This window comes from Gigantopelta aegis, chromosome 10 (genome assembly GCF_016097555.1).
Source record: "Gigantopelta aegis isolate Gae_Host chromosome 10, Gae_host_genome, whole genome shotgun sequence".
Taxonomy (NCBI): domain Eukaryota; kingdom Metazoa; phylum Mollusca; class Gastropoda; order Neomphalida; family Peltospiridae; genus Gigantopelta; species Gigantopelta aegis.
The window spans coordinates 91,130,616-91,153,836 of NC_054708.1; the positions used below are offsets into that span (position 1 = coordinate 91,130,616).

At 39.8% G+C, this 23,221-nt stretch overlaps 1 protein-coding gene across 7 annotated transcripts in view; it reads right to left on the reverse strand.

Annotated features, from left to right (window-relative positions):
- LOC121384211 (rhotekin-2-like) overlaps positions 1 to 23,221 on the reverse strand; it is a 145,647-nt gene that overhangs the window by 51,215 nt on the left and 71,211 nt on the right. The window contains exon 1 of one of the 7 annotated variants that reach the window (XM_041514491.1): positions 4,605 to 5,580. The exons of the other annotated variants lie outside the window; for them this stretch is intronic. Coding sequence (XP_041370425.1) covers positions 4,605 to 4,697 — 93 coding nt within the window. The 5' untranslated portion in view covers positions 4,698 to 5,580. Of the gene's footprint in view, positions 1 to 4,604; positions 5,581 to 23,221 lie in introns of those variants that run through there. 7 annotated transcript variants of the gene reach the window in all.

The window sequence follows — 23,221 nt, forward strand, 5'->3', positions numbered from 1 at the left end:
TTATTATCAGGCGTGTGTGCGTGGAATTTAGAGTCTAGACGGTTACAATGCTATAATGCTTGGTTCAAAAACAGATAACATGTTTTCCAGTGTCACCAATGTGGCATACGACCACTCAATCGTTTTTCGTTAAACATTTGCAAATTATTTTGACTAATTCGCAAAGTGGTCATTCGGTTTAATGTACAGCGTGAAAAAAAAAACAGTATAGGGGCCTACTGTCGCATCTTTTTCCATCCAAAGGTTGGCTTAATTATTACTTAACCCAGTGGAATCCAGTTCTACGTGCAGGGACAAGTTCAGTCTGCTGTTTGTGCGTGTGTCCAAGCACGTTAATCTTGCATTTTTATAGCCACCCCTCCCCCCCCCCCAACCCAGATAAAACATTGCCCCCTCCACCCCAAAACGGTAGTAATAGGCTAATAATAATAATAATAATAATAACTGTGTATTATTATTATTATTATTATTATTATTGCATGTATTATTATGTTGGTAAAGTTATGTCGCGGTGGGGTGGGTGGGGGCGGTTGTTACAGAAACATTACATAAATTTAGAAGGGAACCCGTGAGTCGTCTCAGCGTTACTGGTATAAAAAATATGTATTTTGAGTTTTATTGCCCCTTGCAATTTTGTGCATTTGAAATATGACTAAATATAGCAAAATAACCTTTTAGTCATACAATTTATTTATTTTTGTTAGTACTGTAGGGGCAATATTACGCTATTCATGTGTCTATGGAAACCGTTCACAAAAGGGTCCGCTAGATTCATATACTCCCCCTCCCCTGTTCAGAAAACGTACTGTTCGTACAATACTTAGTTTGTATTCCTCCTGTTCCAGATGGATCGGTAATATGGATCAGTCGAGTACTTATTTACTGCCTAGATACATTTTTGCTGTGAATATAGCCAGCCCTCTTCGCGGTGGTTATAATACATGGCCGTCGTATATATAGTCACATTGTATATAAACACCGTCTACTTCAGAGTATTCTTTAAACATGTAACAATTCCTATTCCAAGTCAGCTGTTATTCAACTTATGGCATATTTAGCATATTAATGAATTTAAAAAGATGGAAAATGAAGGTGTTTGTGATCTAGATGTTTAGAGTTTTTTGCGTACGACTAACGATAAATTTACCTATAGATGCAAAGGCCTAACTAGTCAGGATTGTCGACGTTTAACATGCTTCTGTAAATAAAATAAATTAATATATAAGCTTATTATCATTCAGTACAATTTTTAGTAATTTTTATTAACTTATTTTCATTGTTGTTGTTTTTCTATTTACCCTACGTCGCAGAGGACGGTCAAGTGTTCTCGTTACACAAGCTTGGTAAATTGTTTTGACACTGCGGTTATTCGGGGGTTGCCCATCACGTGACTATAAAAATAATACGCCACACCTCTTCGCTCCAAATAGCCGTTACTTTTTCCTGAATTATGGACCGTTGACATAATTCAATTATTTTTACAAAATATCAGTAATAAGTGGGTTATGTTATTTATGTAGATGGTTAAATAAAGTACTTTTAGCGACAAATCAAATGTATATATTTTCAGATAATACTTTGTTAGGTCATTAATTAGGTTAACCATTCGTGACAGAGTGCCTTTATAAGTGCTTTTGGTTGTGTAATTGGAAAAAGTAAGTGAATAAATCATAACAGAATAATGGTCAAAGTTCAGGTCGCACGATGCAACTAAAGCAATTTATTTAGGTGCAGACATCAGTTTATGGTCACATTGTGCTGTCAAATATAGTGCTCTAGTGGTGTCATTAAACAACAAAAACTTTATATTATAGGTAATTGACAAAAATTTCAGGTGCACTGGGAATAGAACTAAACAATTCAGTTGTCCTGAGCAATGTTTAGTCTCATATCACACAATAGAGGGTCAAATGTACCGGCACATAAATAGCTGATAAAATGTCTTGGGTGTGTGGGGTTAAAGAAGATCTTACCCTATCTCCCATGCCCCACGCCCCCATGTTGCAGTGGCACTGATGTGTTACGTTTTGGTCCACGTCACTGCCACAATTCACAGAATGCACTGAAACAGGTGGACACCAGACGAAAGAAACCAGGGAGAATCACAACACAGATACACATAAATGAGCTGATTGGGTGCCAGACTTTCTTTTCAGCTCATTTTAAATAACCATGGCAACAGGCATCCCAAATCCATGCATGTGGTGTTATGTAAGTGGGTTAGATAGCTTGAAGCAGTGAATTAAAAGAGATGTTATCTAGCCAAGTGTGATAGTGCAGTATCATCTATAGCATTAGACTAATCACCTGCCCTTTGCTCTGTTTTTCCAGTAGCAGGTCACATCCAACTACTTAATGTGTGTTTACAGCTATTCTTGTGTTCAGCCCTCCACAGCTGAACTTGTCCTTACTGATAGGTACATCTACCGGTTCATCTTAGGTGCGGTACATCTGACATGTAGATGAATTTGGCATCCTTATCATTTTCATTCACAAATGAAGTATAAAATAAGCAAAACATATTTTTGGGATATAAACAGAAAGCCACCATTTTTCTTTTTGAATGATTGAATGTTTAGTGACCCCCAGAGCACAAATAATACATAGACTATTCAATGTTTAATGACCCCCAGCACAAATAATACATAGACTATTCAATGTTTAGTGACCCCCAGAGCACAAATAATACATAGACTATTCAATGTTTAGTGACCCCAAGAGCACAAATAATACATAGACTATTCAATGTTTAGTGACCCCCAGCACACATAATACATAGACTATTCAATGTTTAGTGACCCCCAGAGCACAAATAATACATAGACTATTCAATGTTTAGTGACCACCAGCACAAATAGTACATAGACTATTCAATGTTTAGTGACCCCCAGAACACAAATAATACATAGACTATTGAATGTTTAGTGACCACCAGCACAAATAATACATAGACTATTCAATGTTTAGTGACCCCCAGAGACAAATAATACATAGACTATTGAATGTTTAATGACCCCAGCACAAATAATACATAGACTATTCAATGTTTAGTGACCCCCAGAGCACAAATAATACATAGACTATTGAATGTTTAATGACACCCAGCACAAATAATACATAGACTATTCAATGTTTAGTGACCCCCAGCACAAATAATACATAGACTATTCAATGTTTAGTGACCCCAGAGCACAAATAATACATAGACTATTCAATGTTTAGTGACCACCAGCACAAATAATACATAGACTATTGAATGTTTAGTGACCCCAGAGCACACATAATACATAGACTATTGAATGTTTAGTGACCACCAGCACAAATAATACATAGACTATTCAATGTTTAGTGACCCCCAGAGCACAAATAATACATAGACTATTGAATGTTGTGACCACCAGCACACATAATACATAGACTATTAAATGTTTAGTGACCCCCAGAGCACAAATAATACATAGACTATTCAATATTCAATGTTTAATGACACCCAGAGCACAAATAATACATAGACTATTGAATGTTTAGTGACACCCAGAGCACAAATAATACATAGACTATTGAATGTTTAGTGACCCCCAGCACAAATAATATATAGACTATTCAATGTTTAGTGACACCCAGAGCACAAATAATACATAGACTATTCAATGTTTAGTGACCACCAGCACAAATAATACATAGACTATTCAATGTTTAGTGACACCCAGCACACATAATACATAGACTATTCAAATGTTTAGTGACCCCAGCACAAATAATACATAGACTATTCAATGTTTAGTGACACCCAGCACACATAATACATAGACTATTCAAATGTTTAGTGACCCCCAGCACACATAATACATAGACTATTGAATGTTTAGTGACCCCCAGCACACATAATACATAGACTATTCAATGTTTAATGACACCCAGCACAAATAATACATAGACTATTCAATGTTTAGTGACCACCAGCACAAATAATACATAGACTATTCAATGTTTAGTGACCACCAGCACAAATAATACATAGACTATTCAATGTTTAGTGACCACCAGCACAAATAATACATATAGACTATTCAATGTTTAGTGACACCCAGCACACAACCCATGTTTACATGACTGGTAAGACAATTTTAAAACTCTGTATATTAAAGTGGGGAATGAATTACATGTAAGTCAGTAGCTGGAAATGTTTGGCTGACATTTTAATTAAATCAAATCAAATAGTATTTTCTCATATTTTAATTGAGTCGATGGATGTTGAATCATTTTCACTGAATGCATAGATGTACAAGAATATCTACAGGGTCTAGTTACCAAATATTATTTTAAATCAGTCAAAACATAGATTGGATCAATATTATTTTAACTGAATCAATGTATTTATTTGCCTAATAAATATTTCAACTGAAACAATTTATGAATTTGGAAACATTTTAATTAAACAAATAACACTTTAAAAAAGAATAACAAAGAAAAATAATTTAAAAACCCAATTTGTTAAGAAAAGACAGACTTGGTACTACTTACTTACTACCATATATCCATTATGATAACAGCCATGCGTGCTGGAGAGCTATATATATCGAAACAAGAAAAACATGATCTACCTGCAGACTGGATGCCAACTGTCGATAATAGAACAGACTCATATCCTCGACAATGATGGGAGGTGAGTTCCCATCCAGATCGGTAACAGCCATGTTGATGATGTGTGTGGCTGATTAGCCCAGTGACTAGATCCCAATAGGTGACAGACTTCCAATGGTAAACACTTGCTCCATGACCCCAGTGGTGGGCACTACTAGGCTGTTACTGTGTGTAGATGTAGTGCAGTGGGTCTGGGAAGAACCAATCCTAAACCATCCCACAGCACATGCACGGCACGGGACCAGGTATTCCCAACAAGCTGTATGCAAACACTGCGTCAGTCAGTCAGTCAGTCGGAGAATGGGATGATCATTTGCACTGCACCTTGATCAACAAGCCAGGTGCTGGCTTCACAGCAGATCCACTTGTCAGGTACTTGACAATGGGTATTTCTCACAAACCGCACTCTCTCTCTTTCTCTCTCAATGTCCTCTTGGTCAACTTTTGTCAACCTGCCTGTGAATCGGTCTCTCCTGGGTTCCCCCTATACCACTGTTAATGAGATTCTGGTGGTAAATCTGTAGTGGCTTGACCCGTGACAGCTAAAAACACAGCTAAAAACACTCCGTCTTGGTAACAATGGAATACAGGGCAAGCTGTTGTTATAAAACAATCAATGGAAGAAAAAACCCAGTGTGCCAAGCCATGCCAAGTGACACAGATGGCAACAGGTTCAGAAAACTTTTACTTGTGGTTTTGTCTTTTTGTGCTCAACACATGTTTGTGATTTCCCTCTCAAAATAGATTGGAGTACATTGCTCTGTAAGAGTGCTGAGAAATAACATCCATGTAGCAGTAGTAGTTGCCTGAAGATAAACTACAATCAGAGATAAATACTACATAGTGCTGGTCTGGGAATAGTGGTGAGTAGGTCACATGGTGAATAGCTCACATGAGGTCCTCTGTCACAAAATGCACACAAATCAATACTAACACAGTAGCATAGGACAACATCATTTGCCAAACCATGGGCTCAACAATCAAACAGTCCAGTGTGTAACAATATTACATGAAGCCAGAATAGCAGTAACACTAACAGTCAAATAAGAACATCTCACATATACATATATGTTATACTAAACTAGTGGGCTATATGTAAGTGGTATAATGCATGCAACCAGCAATGTGGTATAATGAGCCCAACCTTACAAACAGTGTTTGTTGCAGCCTGATCACACCATCAGACACCACTTTCTCAGCTACATGTTTATCATATTTTACCTGTAATTCACCTAGGTACAAGGTGAGGTTTATACGTATTTGACACATAAAATAGGCAAAATGTACATTATTGCATTGTGTCAATCCTCATTCATTGCTTTCGATTTTGTAAACAGTTGTTTTCCTTTTCATTCTAATCACTCGGTGACCAATGGAAGAGCTAAAATTATACCTTGTTATTGTTCTTTTTTTTTAAACTAAATCACTGTTTACGTATACATGTATGGTTATGAACTGACCCATTGTTCAAAACGTTTGTTAATTAATACATGTATATTAATTTAATTATGCCCATGCTGATATCCACCTAAGACTCAAGCATGTTGTCCTGGGCACCACTACAGCACAATACTTTATTGATCATCAGCTATTGGCTGTCAAACATTTCGACTTACACTATAGCCTTACAGAATACCCACTACATTTTCCCATTAGCAACAGCGATTTTAATATGTACTTTCCCACAGACAGAATGGTACATACCATGACCTTTGATGCAGGAGTCATGAGGCATTGGTTGCAAAGGAGGTGGGGGGAGTGGGGGGGGGGGGGGAAATGAAGAGAAAATGGGTCCACCAATGGTTTTTGATCCTGTGAGCACTCTGCCAACTCAGCTAGACATTGGGTTACCGGTTGCTCCGCCCTGTGGGTTAACGGTCTCTCCACCCTGTGGGTTACAGATCACTCCGGCCTGTGGGTTAACCGTCACTCTGCCCTGTGGGTTAATCGTCACTCGGCCCTGTGGGTTACCGGTCGCTCCGCCCTGTGGGTTACTGGTCGCTCGGCCCTGTGGGTTAACAGTCACTCGGCCCTGTGGGTTAACCGTCGCTCGGCCCTGTGGGTTACCGGTCGCTCCACCCTGTGGGTTAACAGTCACTCCGGCCTGTGGGTTAACCGTCGCTCGGCCCTGTGGGTTAATTGTCGCTCGGCCCTGTGGGTTAACCGTCGCTCGGCCCTGTGGGTTAACGGTCTCTCCACCCTGTGGGTTACAGATCACTCCGGCCTGTGGGTTAACCGTCACTCTGCCCTGTGGGTTAATCGTCACTCGGCCCTGTGGGTTACCGGTCGCTCCGCCCTGTGGGTTACCGGTCGCTCCACCCTGTGGGTTAACAGTCACTCAGCCCTGTGGGTTAACCGTCACTCGGCCCTGTGGGTTAACCGTCGCTCGGCCCTGTGGGTTACCAGTCGCTCCACCCTGTGGGTTAACAGTCACTCGGCCCTGTGGGTTAACAGTCACTCTGCCCTGTGGGTTACCGGTCGCTCCACCCTGTGGGTTAACAGTCACTCGGCCCTGTGGGTTAACCGTCGCTCGGCCCTGTGGGTTAACCGTCGCTCGGCCTTGTTGGTTACCGGTCGCTCCACCCTGTGGGTTAACAGTCACTCCGGCCTGTGGGTTAACCGTCGCTCGGCCCTATGGGTCACCGGTCGCTCTACCCTGTGGGTTAACAGTCACTCGACCCTGTGGGTTAACCGTCACTCGGCCCTGTGGGTTAACCGTCGCTCGGCCCTGTGGGTTACCGGTCACTCCACCCTGTGGGTTAACCGTCGCTCCACCCTGTGGGTTAACCGTCGCTCCACCCTGTGGGTTAACCGTCGCTCGGCCCTGTGGGTTACCGGTCGCTCCACCCTGTGGGTTAACCGTCACTCGGCCCTGTGGGTTAACCGTCACTCGGCTCTGTGGGTTAACGGTCGCTCGGCCCTGTGGGTTAACGGTCACTCGGCCCTGTGGGTTAATGGTCACTGCCCTGTGGGTTACCGGTCACTGCCCTGTGGGTTACCGGTCACTCCACCCTGTGGGTTAACAGTCGCTCGGCCCTGTGGGTTACCGGTCGCTCCACCCTGTGGGTTACCGGTCGCTCCGCCCTGTGGGTTACCGGTCGCTCCGCCCTGTGGGTTAACCGTCGCTCGGCCCTGTGGGTTACCGGTCGCTCCACCCTGTGGGTTAACCGTCGCTCCACCCTGTGGGTTAACCGTCGCTCGGCCCTGTGGGTTACCGGTCGCTCCACCCTGTGGGTTAACCGTCACTCGGCCCTGTGGGTTAACCGTCGCTCCACCCTGTGGGTTAACCGTCGCTCGGCCCTGTGGGTTAACCGTCGCTCCACCCTGTGGGTTAACCGTCACTCGGCCCTGTGGGTTAACCGTCAGTCGGCCCTGTGGGTTAACCGTCACTCGGCCCTGTGGGTTACCGGTCGCTCGGCCCTGTGGGTTATCGGTCACTCGGCCCTGTGGGTTAATGGTCACTGCTGTGGGTTAATGGTCACTGCCCTGTGGGTTACCGGTCACTCCACCCTGTGGGTTAACCGTCGCTCGGCCCTGTGGGTTACCGGTCGCTCCACCCTGTGGGTTAACCGTCACTCGGCCCTGTGGGTTAACCGTCACTCGGCCCTGTGGGTTAACCGTCACTCGGCCCTGTGGGTTACCAGTCGCTCGGCCCTGTGGGTTACCAGTCGCTCGGCCCTGTGGGTTAATGGTCACTGCCCTGTGGGTTACCGGTCACTCCACCCTGTGGGTTAACAGTCACTCGGCCCTGTGGGTTAACCGTCGCTCGGCCCTGTGGGTTACCGGTCGCTCCACCCTGTGGGTTACCGGTCGCTCCGCCCTGTGGGTTAACCGTCGCTCGGCCCTGTGGGTTACCGGTCGCTCCACCCTGTGGGTTAACCGTCGCTCCGCCCTGTGGGTTAACCGTCACTCGGCCCTGTGGGTTAACCGTTGCTCGGCCCTGTGGGTTAACCGTCGCTCGGCCCTGTGGGTTACCGGTCGCTCCACCCTGTGGGTTAACCGTCACTCGGCCCTGTGGGTTACCAGTCACTCGGCCCTGTGGGTTACCGGTCACTCCGGCCTGTGGGTTAACCGTCGCTCGGCCCTGTGGGTTAATGGTCACTCCGCCCTGTGGGTTAATGGTCACTCTGCCCTGTGGGTTACTCGTCACTCCGCCCTGTGGGTTACTGGTCACTCCGCCCTGTGGGTTACGGGTCACTCCGCCCTGTGGGTTAACGGTCACTCAATTCGTTATTTTTTTTATTATTATTATTTTTGTATTTCTTTATTTTATCTGGGATATTATAAAGAGAAGAAAGAGGATAAGAAAGAGGTAGAAGACGAGATAAGGTTATACGTGAGGTGTATGTTTATTTTTCTTGTTTTCCACCATCTCCAAACAAGCCATAGACAAGAACAAACTTAAGCTACCGTATATCTTCGCCTATAAGTCGAATTTTTTTCACCCAAAAATTATTTTATAACTTGGGGGGTCGACTTATAAGAGGGTAAAAAAATTTCACCAAAAAATTATTATTTTACAAGTTTTATTGTTGAAGTATACCATGTATTTATACTCAAATATGTTAATTTGACACATTTATTTTTTATAACCTATTTTTTTTGGCATTAGAACGGTTTTGGTTATGCGAAAAGGAGTACGATCTCACTCACATGCCAAGACAACAGTCCACTTAGTTAAATTAACAGTCATAACTAATAGTAAAAATGTAAACAATACTAACTACCTGTTGCCTGAGTTTATTTTGAAATCTGGTCACAGGCATTAATGGTTGTTCAAACAATGTTTTGGCGGTGATTAACTTCATGAATATTACTAAGCTTTCCCTTAAAATAGACTGATCTCTGCAGTTCACTTATCTAGAGCAATAGCGACACACATCATTTGGTACAAAAACCAGTGTACTTTCCAGAGTTATCCTCCTTACATGTATTAATATGGCGGCAAAACGTGATACTTTCAGTTTTATCGTAGTGATCTGTTGTCAGTGTTTATAAATAAAGTTGTTGTCTGTGCACAAAACCATCTGTACAGTACTATACAGTAACAGTCAAACAGCTTTCACTCTCTACTAAGGGAATATTTCGTTTTGATGCTATGTAATAATGATAGTTTGATTGGAATAGTCTGATCATATTGCGATGTACAAAACGTGAAAACCGAAGTTTGTAAAATAATTTTCTTTTGTTCAAATATTATTGTTCTCATGTGCTGAAAATAAGAAATATTTCAATATTTATAAGTAGTTTTTCATGGGTCGACTTATAAACGGGTCAATAAAAAAATACGTTTTCAGGGCTTGAAATTAGGGACTCGACTTATAGCCGAGATCGACTTACAGGCGAAGATATACGGTAATATCATATATTTCATTTAATCGTTATCATTAAATTAATTAGCCCATGGAGCCCATTGTTTATTAAACATTTCGTATTTGCAATTTTTATATAAAATAAATCTTTCTATTTCAAACCTTTGCTTCAACAGATTTTTAACAACTTTGATTTCTAATTTTTTTTTTTGTATCTTAGTTCCATAAACATATTTTATGTTAATAATTAAACAGTTAAGGAAGTTTGATTTTCGTTATTAATAATACCAAAGATAACATTATCTTTATTGAAATTAATTATAATACCAGTCTGAGTCAATATCCAGTTTTGAACTGCAACCCATAAGTAGCTAAGATTCGGTGAACTAGTCTATATTGAAACCATATTAATGTTGAATCCTGAGTGCTCTGAAAAGGAAGTAAATAATATTCTGCCCATTCACTTGATGAAAAGATAAAACCTTGATTGGTGTATTTAGCTTGCGATTTTGGAGTTATGGATTTAGAGTTTAATAAGTTGTACATGTATATCCTTACATCCTCTTTGTCTTTTTAATAAAAGATTAAGTTTAAATGGAAGAATTGGTCAATTCGTTATTAGTGCTTAGTCGATGTGCTGTCTTTACACCTTTCCACTGACCCATTAAAGCAAGCTCACCCTGAGTGGGAGCCGATACTGGGATGTGAACCCAGTACCTACCAGCCTGCTGTGAACTCACCCTGGGTGGGAGCCGATACTGGGATGTGAACCCAGGGCCTACAGAAGCTGGTAGCCAGTATAATACTGCCAACCACATTTCTACTACAGTGTGGCCTAAAGGTATAGATTGATTGAATGGTGGCACTTGTTGCCCCTGTTAGCCGAGTTTACAACAAAGAGAACACTTTACACTGTAAGCCAATGAAGTGGTTTCCACAAGCTGATAGACAAGGCTTCACCCTGGTGTGCGGTCCAAGGACACACATCAACTTCAGACTGCCGGTCAGTACTGTGTTCACTGATGAATGGAAACACCACACACAACTCTCCTCCTGTGTCACTTGATTATTCATGGTTGACAAGAATATAACTGACATGTAGATTCGTTCAGGAGATAAACCATTCACACCACTTTGTGAAAACGGACAGGGATATTTGAAGAGTTTAAGCGCAAAACGCGATATATCCATTTTTCATTTTCAGTAAAAATTACTTTTTTAATTGGCGTATATCGCGTTTTGATGGGGAAGATAACGGGATTTACCCAATACAATTTCATAAGGATCAATCGCGTTTTGCAGCAAAACAGCGGGCCTATGATTAGCCCTTACTGACATACAATAATGGCTTTAGCTAAAAACAAGAAAGAAAATGGTTTATATCGCGTTTTGCGCCTGAACTCTTCATTTGTTTAATGACACCCCAGCACATGTTTATTGTAATCAGCTATTAGCTGTCTAATATAATGTAAGACATGGTCTAGATCATAAGAGGAGAAACCTAGTACTATATTACTCAAATGAAGCAACCTGTTTTTTATATGTATTTTCACACAGGCAAGATAATATGCACCACAACCTTTCATATACAATATATGGACACCAGAAGAACTTTAAACAAATTTTTAACAACACCCTCAACACATTTTATCTACGTTATAAGTAGTCGACCACACAGATAATTATTTAGTCAGGTACAGGTTAATTCAAAATTAATAAAAATTGAATTTACTTTAATTAATATCTTGCTTTGACTAAATTAAATTGCTACATGTAGGACTCATTTAATTTGTTTTAAATGTTTGCAATCTAATATTCCTTTATTCAGTTTTATTTACAAATCAACAAAGAAAGGTAATATACAATGAGATGGCACTATGATCCACGTTTGATTGAAATAGGACCTAAAGGTTGTGAGAACTGAGCTATAACACTGACACTGTTGCCTGTGAGAACAAATTGCCCCACTACTGTTAAAACCCATGTTTCACAAACTGCCCCACTACTGTTAAAACCCATGTTTCACAAACTGCCCCACTACTGTTAAAACCATGTTTCACAAACTGCCCCACTACTGTTAAAACCATGTTTCACAAACTGCCCCACTACTGTTAAACCCAGGTTTTACAATACAGCCCCACTACTGTTAAACCCAGGTTTCACAATACAGCCCCACTACTATTAAACCCAGGTTTCACATTACAGCCCCACTACTGTTAAACCCAGGTTTCACAAACTGCCCCACTACTGTTAAACCCAGGTTTCACAATACAGCCCCACTACTGTTAAACCCAGGTTTCACAATACAGCCCCACTACTGTTAAAACCATGTTTCACAATACAGCCCCACTACTGTTAAACCCAGGTTTCACATTACAGCCCCACTACTGTTAAACCCAGGTTTCACAAACTGCCCCACTACTGTTAAACCCAGGTTTCACAATACAGCCCCACTACTGTTAAACCCAGGTTTCACAATACAGCCCCACTACTGTTAAAACCATGTTTCACAATACAGCCCCACTACTGTTAAACCCAGGTTTCACAAACTGCCCCACTACTGTTAAACCCAGGTTTCACAAACTGCCCCACTACTGTTAAACCCAGGTTTCACAATACAGCCCCACTACTGTTAAACCCAGGTTTCACAATACAGCCCCACTACTGTTAAACCCAGGTTTCACAATACAGCCCCACTACTGTTAAACCCAGGTTTCACAATACAGCCAAGCAATTCCTTCACCTTCAACGTACTTTGTGTTGCAGCATGTCAGAACAGTAAAGGTAACTGACTGGTTTATTACAGGTGAGATATATATTCAAGCAATTTCAACAACAAAAGGACAGTACTTCACTTTGTGAGAACCAAAGCTTATTACCTGCACTGTTCAAGTAATAGTACGAACACACCTGTAACACACCTGTACATGCCAGCATTACCTGTGATTAAATAAACTAGAACAGCTTTATTGTCATATTATACTAAACATTTTCTTTACATGTAGGACATGTAAGTGCAAAGAAAACGTTTTCATTCTGGAAATTAATCCCAGAATCAAATATTTGAGTTTTAATCTTCACACATTAGGTCATTATCTGCCTGTAGACAACTTCAGGGTGTTTATATTGCTATCCCTGGGATGACAAAACAAGCAAGTTATGGAGACTTAATTTTCTTGAAATTTACTTAGCTATCTGGACTGTCTGTCCTGGGTTAAAGGTTTTAGTTGTTAGCGAGAGAGGAGTCGTAGTTGCCATACATCTCATCATTAAGCCATTAAAATTAACTCTTAATGGGAGCCGTAGTACCAGGATGCAAACCCAGTTTGTATCAGTCCCAAGTTTGATGGCTTAACTCCTACACCACAGAAAGAGTGGTTCATAAAGACCGAGTTGATGGTTTAGTTGTTAGCGAGAGAGGAGTCGTAGTTGCCATACATCTCATCATTAAGCCATTAAAATTAACTCTTAATGGGAGCCGTAGTACCAGGATGCAAACCCAGTTTGTATCAGTCCCAAGTTTGATGGCTTAACTCCTACACCACAGAAAGAGTGGTTCATAAAGACCGAGTTGATGGTTAACCCCTTCACCACAGAAAGAGTGGTTCATAAAGACTGAGTTGATGGTTAACCCCTACACCACTGAAAGATTGGTTCACAATGACTGAGTTGATGCTTAACCCTACACCACAGAAAGAGTGGTTCATAAAAACTGAGTTGATGGCTTAACCCCTACACCACAGAAAGAGTGGTTCATAAAGACTGAGTTGATGGCTTAACCCCTTCACCACAGAAAGAATGGTTCATAAAGACAGAGTTGATGCTTAACCCTTCACCACAGAAAGATTGGTTCATAAAGACCGAGTTGATGGTTAACCCCTTCACCACAGAAAGATTGGTTCATAAAGACTCAGTTGATGGTTAACCCTTCACCACAGAAAGATTGGTTCATAAAGACTGAGTTGATGCTTAACCCCTTCACCACAGAAAGATTGGTTCATAAAAACTGAGTTGATGGTTAACCCCTTCACCACAGAAAGAGTGGTTCATAAAGACTGAGTTGATGGTTAACCCTTCACCACAGAAAGAGTGGTTCATAAAAACTGAGTTGATGGTTAACCCCTTCACCACAGAAAGAGTGGTTCATAAAGACTGAGTTGATGGTTAACCCTTCACCACAGAACGAGTGGTTCATAAAGACTGAGTTGATGGTTAACCCTACACCACAGAACGAGTGGTTCATAAAGACTGAGTTGATGATTAAACCTTCACCACAGAACGAGTGGTTCATAAAGACTGAGTTGATGGTTAACCCCTTCACCACAGAAAGATTGGTTCATAAAGACTGAGTTGATGCTTAACCCCTACACCACAGAAAGATTGGTTCATAAAGACTGAGTTGATGATTAACCCTTCACCACAGAAAGATTGGTTCATAAAGACTGAGTTGATGGTTAACCCCTTCACCACAGAAAGATTGGTTCATAAAGACTGAGTTGATGCTTAACCCCTACACCACAGAAAGATTGGTTCATAAAGACTGAGTTGATGATTAACCCTTCACCACAGAAAGATTGGTTCATAAAGACCGAGTTGATGATTAACCCTTCACCACAGAAAGAGTGGTTCATAAAGACTCAGTTGATGCTTAAGTGGTGGGAATATTCTGTTTATTTAATTATTACCCATGCTCAGCAGTTGATAGGCCTATCTACATCACTGGCGTAGGAAGCGGGGAAGGGGGTACTTTGTAGCAGCATCGATTGTTTATATATTAATTTTATACGTGTGTGTGCCCACCCACCCCACTTTTTGGCATCTCCCTACAGGCTACACCCGTGTATATTAACACATTCTGGGTACTAGGCCTAAGCAGTAGCCAACAACAAAAATTGTACCACGTCTTCTTCAAATGACCTTCACCTTTGCATGCGGAAAAAAATGCGATGACTTGTAGTCTGTGCATGTGGTATCGAGAAATCCTTGATTGTTTTGTTGAGATCGCATGTTGTTGTTTTTGGAAAATAAACCTACAATGTATGAGATAACTGGAGTTACGATAATACGATATATTTTCCTCTATAGGCCTACAGTATTTAGCAGTTTGTAATAAAAGCTGTTTAATCGCCACACACGTTACCGTACTGTCATGCGATCTTGTGTGTCACCAATTACCATGGTACCTAATAAGAGCATGTGTTAATGATTCCAATTTCAAACAAATTAGTTATGCTCATATCCATTCAATGTCCAGGCATGTCTAGTCTGTGTCCAGTCTCTAACAACGCCAGTGATTGGGTCCAGAGCACAGCGTAAGAAGGTGCCAAAAAGTGGGGTGGGGGTGTATAAAAACCATCGCTGCTGCCCCCCCCCCCCCCACACACACACCCTCAACCTCCATTTAACACACACACTGACATATAAACGTTATCCTAATTGAGTACTTCTGTCGTCTGCTTTGTCGATCCGTGACCACAACTTCTCTGTGCGCTTACCCCCACCTCACCCCACCCCAGCAGAAAGAAAAAAAGTTCAGGGTCGGTGGCAAAATTTAGGGTCGATCGGGTGACCAGAAACAAACAATTTATTTTTTTTGGCCTAAAGACGTGAGTTGATGGTTAACCCCTACACCACAGAAAGAGTGGTTCATAAAGACTGAGTTGATGGTTAACCCCTACACCACTGAAAGAGTGGTTCATAAAGACCGAGTTGATGGTTAACCCCTACACCACTGAAAGAGTGGTTCATAAAGACCGAGTTGATGGTTAACCCCTTCACCACAGAAAGAGTGGTTCATAAAGACCGAGTTGATGGTTAACCCCTACACCACTGAAAGAGTGGTTCATAAAGACCGAGTTGATGGTTAACCCTACACCACAGAAAGAGTGGTTCATAAAGACCGAGTTGATGGTTAACCCCTACACCACTGAAAGAGTGGTTCATAAAGACCGAGTTGATGGTTAACCCCTACACCACAGAAAGAGTGGTTCATAAAGACCGAGTTGATGGTTAACCCCTACACCACTGAAAGAGTGGTTCATAAAGACCGAGTTGATGGTTAACCCCTTCACCACAGAAAGAGTGGTTCATAAAGACTGAGTTGATGGTTAACCCCTTCACCACAGAAAGAGTGGTTCATAAAGACCGAGTTGATGGTTAACCCTACACCACAGAAAGAGTGGTTCATAAAGACCGAGTTGATGGTTAACCCTTCACCACAGAAAGAGTGGTTCATAAAGACTGAGTTGATGGTTAACCCCTTCACCACAGAAAGAGTGGTTCATAAAGACCGAGTTGATGGTTAACCCCTACACCACAGAAAGAGTGGTTCATAAAGACTGAGTTGATGATTAACCCTTCACCACAGAAAGAGTGGTTCATAAAGACTGAGTTGATGGTTAACCCCTTCACCACAGAAAGAGTGGTTCATAAAGACCGAGTTGATGGTTAACCCTACACCACAGAAAGAGTGGTTCATAAAGACCGAGTTGATGGTTAACCCCTTCACCACAGAAAGAGTGGTTCATAAAGACCGAGTTGATGGTTAACCCCTTCACCACAGAAAGAGTGGTTCATAAAGACTGAGTTGATGGTTAACCCCTTCACCACAGAAAGAGTGGTTCATAAAGACCGAGTTGATGGTTAACCCTACACCACAGAAAGAGTGGTTCATAAAGACCGAGTTGATGGTTAACCCCTTCACCACAGAAAGAGTGGTTCATAAAGACTCAGTTGATGGTTAACCCCTTCACCACAAAAAGATTGGTTCATAAACATAAAGACTGAGTTGATGGCTAACCCACTGAATAATCTTAAAATACACATGTACATGGACATCTTGTAGCCTCGTTCACGTTTGACAGTTCGTCTGCATTTTGCTCTGCCGAAATATTTAATTTTAGTAAGTTTCCACCCTGTTTGGATAACCAAGACTTGGACCAAGTATTCATAACACCTATTGGAATTTGTGGTGAAAATTGTTTTAGTAGAGGATTCTAACTAAAGGAGTTTTTGCAGAAAAACTGTCCATGGAATATCCAAAAGTTTACAGGAATAATTGTTCCAACTAAAATAGTGAGGCCTCCCAAGGGATCTTTGCTGATTTAAGAACTGAGGTAAGATGGTTAATTGTTAAACAACTCCTTAAATGACCCCTAACACTTTTATACCATGTGATTGAAATCTATATGCTGCATGGCCCTAATGGCCACAGCTGTGCCCGAACCCTTGGAGGAGGTCTGTTTATCATCTGATCCTATTACCAGTGAGAAGACAAACATGTAATTCCAATGGCCCAGCATTAAAAATACAAAAAGAAACCAGGAATTATACACTTAACAAAGACAAGGCTATAAATAAAATAAAAAATACACAAAACAATGTTGATGTGAAAAATGACCTATCAGCATTTACTTGGAAAAACAACAATAAATGTGCAAGTGTGATATTAACACTGGACAGATTTCAGCTGTACAGACAGGCCATTTTTTATAGGTACTGGAAAGAAAGCGAAAATGACCGATGCCTAAGAGTTAAATGAACAGAGGTCACTGATGATACAAAGAAAATAATCACAGAAGATAAAATATGTATATCACTGGTAGACAAAGATGCAAAACCCTTAAAATTAGGAACACTTCATGTCTACAGAACTACTTGTCATTTAATGTTCCAGGGGCAGGCCCAACTGTGGTACAATAATGAAGTACCAATCATTTCAGATATTGCTGAAAAATTGGCTATTGGATCAATCAGCAACATAAATGTCCAACAACTGATGAAACTGGAAGATAGCAATGTTCTGAATGCTATTATGGAAGATGAGAATACATCAGAACCTTTCATCATAAGCACAGAAGTGACAATGGAAAATGCCAACACAATTGAATCCAGTGATATTGAGACTGTTCCAGTTGTTGAACTTGCTAGGTCTGATTGTGATTCGGATACAGAATACCAAATTAACAACGATCACAACTGTACTAAAGTCAAGAAACTTTTTAAAACCAAAAAATCACCAGCCAAATCCAATCACTCAAAACGTTCCATACGGAAAAGTATTCAGGGCACAGGTTCAGCATTAGACTTTGGTCACAAGGTGACGGATTTACGGGAAGCCTTTTGCACCCAAGAATCAAGACTGGATGATCACATGAAACATACAGAAGAGTTAATTAATGATATTCGTGTGCAGTTTGCTAACCAAGTCAAAGCAGTGCATGAATCCTACAAGGGAGTTGTTGAAACATTACAACTTGATAACCTTCAAATGAGAAAGGAAAATGACACACTTAATCACAGATTGGAGCAGTTAGAGAAAAAGTATAAAACGTTATCCTCCAATCTGCAAACAAATGTTGTCAAGCTTGAAGCCCTTCAGGATATTCAGAAAGCATCTACTGAAAAAAAATACAAGAAACCATAGACACAGCGGTTACACAGCAGTCCTCACCTGATACAATAAACTTGCCATTAGTGTGTACTAGTGAACCACAACATGACAAAGTCAGCTCAGAGAACCAGTCTAACACATCTAATGATGGATTCATCCAGGTAAAAAAGAACCAAACCAACTCGAATCATGTCCAAACAAACAAATATCATGTCAACTCTAGACCATCAGTAGCTCAAGTACGTCCAGCTTACATCAGTGATGAAGTGACATCACTCTTCCTAGGTGATTCTGTTCTCCGGTTCATCGGTCAGCATGTTCCGAAGCGTACATCAAAGGTGCTGTTTTACCCGGGCCACGGAATAAATAAACTAACAGAACAGGTGAAACAATTATCACCAAAACCAAATGTACAAAATGTCATTGTGCACACTGGAGTAAATGACTGTCATACCCCACCAGATTACTCCTTTGAATTAAGTGTTTACAAACTACTTTTCAATGTATGCAAAAGTAAATTTCCTAATGTTGCAATCTTCTTCTCAATGATCATCCCCTCTTCAAAACTAGAGGTCAGCTGTACCAAGCCATCAACAGTGCCAATGAGAAAATAAAACAGTTGGCTCATTCTCTGAATGTCAGCATCATTGACCATTCTTCTCTGTTTTGTACTGCAAGTGGTGCTCCAAAAAAGAGTATGTACCATGATAAAGTTCACCCCAGCAAGTACAAATCATATGTGTTTGCTAATTCATTCTTGGAATCGGAGGGTCTTACTTGCACTTATGGCAGCAGTAGACAAGGTCAAGGTACAGTCAACGATATACAGACAGCCCCTAGGGAGACCAGGCACGATTTTCCGCCATTACCATCACGTGCAACGGACCGAGTCACCACCAACAAGGAAAACACTGTATCCCAAGTGCAGTGTGAGCACAGTACAAGCAACCAGTTCTATCAACAAGGAACTCAAAGTACTACTCCATCAACCAGTCCTTCTAACATATACCCAGATCGTAATGACAGGATGAACAGACAACAAACAATTATCCATCAAATTTTATCACTAACTCCTATGCAAATGATAGAATGCATGGACAACAAGGCATAAACAATTACCCGATTGCACCTCGTTCACATACTAGCCATGTGCCAGTTAGAGATGAAAATATTTCTTGGAATGCTCCATCTAGTGTTAACAGCAATCAGCCATTTAATGACTACCAAAGTGCCCATTATGCACTTCAGTGTCTGAATAACTTATTCAGATACTCCTGTGCATAATTTTATGTAACAGTGTGAGTGGTTCAATACTTGGGAGCATGATAACAGTATGTTTTCAAGGGTAGCAGCTTAACAGCCAGCATTTTTTATTATGATAACAAATGCTAATATGCTTAATATTTCCTTCTGGAACATTCAGGGAATATCTGAGTTAAAACAATCTGATCTTTTAAAATGTTTCTCTTATTATGATTTTATTGGCCTGTCAGAGACATGGACAGAGAATGTATGTGATTTGTGTTTTGATGGATTTTACTGTGTTTTGAATCCACGAAAACAATTTGTGCAAGTCGGACGTGGTGGCTTAGCTTTTTTATGCAAACTTTACTTAAACCCTTTTATCACTGTTGTGTCCAATAGTGAATTTACTTTGTGGATTAGATTAGATAAAACAGTTTGGTCGGTTGACCAAGATATATATATATGTACCACATATATTCCCCCTGATAACTCGTCATACTGGAAATGTACCCAAAATGACCCATTTGATCATATTTATAAGGAGATTCTACAATATTCACAACATGGGCATATAATTATTGGAGGTGATTTCAATGCCAGAATGGGGAATGTTTTTGAATGTGTGACAAGTGATGACCAGAATTTTTTCCCAGACATACCATCTACTATCTTCTCTAATATTCAAACACAACGAAACAGCAGAGACGAATTAACAAATAAATTTGGCCAATCACTCCTATCACTAGCAGCGTCTTGTAAGTTAACGGCACTGAATGGTCGTATGGCTGGGGATCACTTGGGACAGTTTACTTGTCACACATACAACGGGCAGAGTGTAGTTGATTACATTTTCATCTCTGATGAACTTTATAATTATGTTACTTATTTTAATGTGAAACCACTCACGTGGTTATCGGATCACTGTCAGTTGTCTTTAAAACCTGATGTGTCTGTTAAAACCATACAAGAAAAAAACCCCAGAAAGTGTAAATATATATTTAGGAAAAGAAAATGAAGAAAGTGGCACACTGATAGCCAGCAATTTGTTTACTCAGCAGTGATGTCTGATGCAACTAAGCAGGCACTTGATGCATTCATCATGGGGCCATCCCCAGATTCACCTCAAGATGCAGAAGTTATGGTAGACAAATTTACATCAATCCTTAATTCAGTAAATGTGTCTGCTACAAAAGCTAGTAATTCAACTAAAGTTCAAAAGAAAAACCCATGGTATGATTATGAATGTAAAAAGGCAGAGGTAGACATGAAATCTAAATTTGTTAGCCTGAATAATAATAATAGTCCTGAAACAAAACAAAATGCATTCCTATCTAAAAAGATGTATAAGAAATTAATTAGAAGAAAAAAGAGAGCCCATAAAGATAAGTTAGTTTCAAAACTTAGGGATGTACCAGCAACCGATTCAAAATTGCTATGGCAAACAATAAATAATATTAAAGGGAACGATAAAAATAAAACATTACCAGACTCAGAAAAGTTAGTGAAGCATTTCCAAGACACCTTATACAAGCCATCAATTATAACTAATCCAACCAATGATGGATATCACTCTAATGATAATCTTAAACATAATCAATCAATTAATATTCCAATCTGTGCTAATGAAATCTTTTCTGCAATAAAGGAAATAAAATCGGGAAAAGCCCAAGGAGATGATAATATTTAAGTAATGAATTTATCAAATGTCTTTTTCCAATAATAATTGATCATATAATTAAATTATTTAATGATATTTTAGTAGTTGGATATTTCCCACCAAAATGAGCTCACTCAATTATTGTTCCATTGCATAAGAAGGTAAGCCGAACTGACCCAAGTAATTACAGAGGAATCGCCCTCAGTAGTTGTATTGGAAAGCTGTTTTGTAAGATTATTGATAAACGAATAGTTAGTTACATAACTGAAACTAATCAAAGTGACAAGTGCCAAGCTGGATTTCAGGAAGGCTTTAGGACTACAGACCATATATTTACTCTAAAAACACTCATTGATAAATACCGAAGTAAAAAGAAAAAAGTCTATGGCTGTTTTGTTGATTTCAAACTGGCATTTGATTCTGTTAATAGACACAAACTATTCAACAAAATTGCATTAATGGGAATTACGGGCAATATATTAAACATAATCAAGTCCCTTTACTCAAATGTAACTTATAGTGTTCAAACTAATAAAGGCTGTTCAATGCCATTTCATTCAAACATTGGATTACGGCAGGGGTGCATCCTATCACCAACCCTTTTCAATATGTTCATTAATGACTTTGAAACATATGTAGCAGATATTGAAGGTAAGGTATCACTTGACAAAATGTCATTTAGCCACATGTTTTTTGCAGATGACTTACTTCTGTTATCAGAAGATCCAGATGGCTTACAAAACCTCCTTGGGCAACTTTCCAAATATTGCAAAGATAATGATCTCAACACTAATATAAGTAAGACAAAGATTGTTATTTTTGGAGGAAACAGCAAAACAAATAAGATTAAATGGTATCTATCTGGCAACCCTGTACCGATTACAAACAAATATACCTATTTGGGAATAGATGTTACTCAAAATGGGAATTTTAAAGAATGTGTTCATTCTCTATGGAAAAAAGGATTAGGCTGTCTCTACTACCTTCAGAAAAATCTGTTAAACTACAATCTGCCAACCGATATCTCTTGTAAATTATTTAGCACTCTGGTTGAACCTGTTGCCCTATATGGTAGTGAAGTATGGGGTGCAAATTATATATCTTTAAAAAACAGACACATTTCTGCCTGAAAAACTGCTTTTAAAATTCTGTAAACATACATTACAAACTACCAAGAATTCCCACAACTGGAGTTCAAGAGCTGAACTTGGCTTATATCCTATTTTAATGAATGTTGTAAAACGAATGGTGAACTTCCACTCTCATATGCAAAAAACTAAAAATATCCTACTGCAGTATGCTTTTAAAGAAAGAATATTGGTTGGCTTCACAAATTACATTCATTTATCGACCACTTATGTCTAAACAGAAGTATTATTAACAGCCCAAACTATCTAATAAAGTTATTAAAGAATTTTTTATCAAAAACATTTCCAAAAAAGTCTAAATATTATAAAAAAGACAAATAGCACTGGCAATAAAATGAGAACATATGAAACTCTCAAACAAGAAATATACTTAGAACCATATTTAATTCACTGCTTAAACCCAGATCATAGAAAACATTTCTCTAAACTCCGTCTTAGTGACCATAACTTGAAAATTGAAACTGGCAGGCATACAAAACCATATACTCCTCTTGACCAGCATCTCTGTGATGAATGCAATATCATTGAAGATGAATTTCATCACATTGTACAATGTAAGAAATATAAGTATCAGCGGTCAAAGTTATTTCATTTTATCTCCAATTACAACCCTTCATTTTTAAATATGACACCCAAAGAACAGTTTATTTTTATTATGAAAAATCAGGACCCAGCCAACATAGGTGTTATTTGCAAGTTGGTTTTCCAATATAATGAATAGACTGTAGTAGTGACATACATGTATGTGTATATATGTATGTAAAAATATAGTCATTAATTGTTTGTTGATATTGCAACTTTCTAATGTTATTTTGTGCACTCT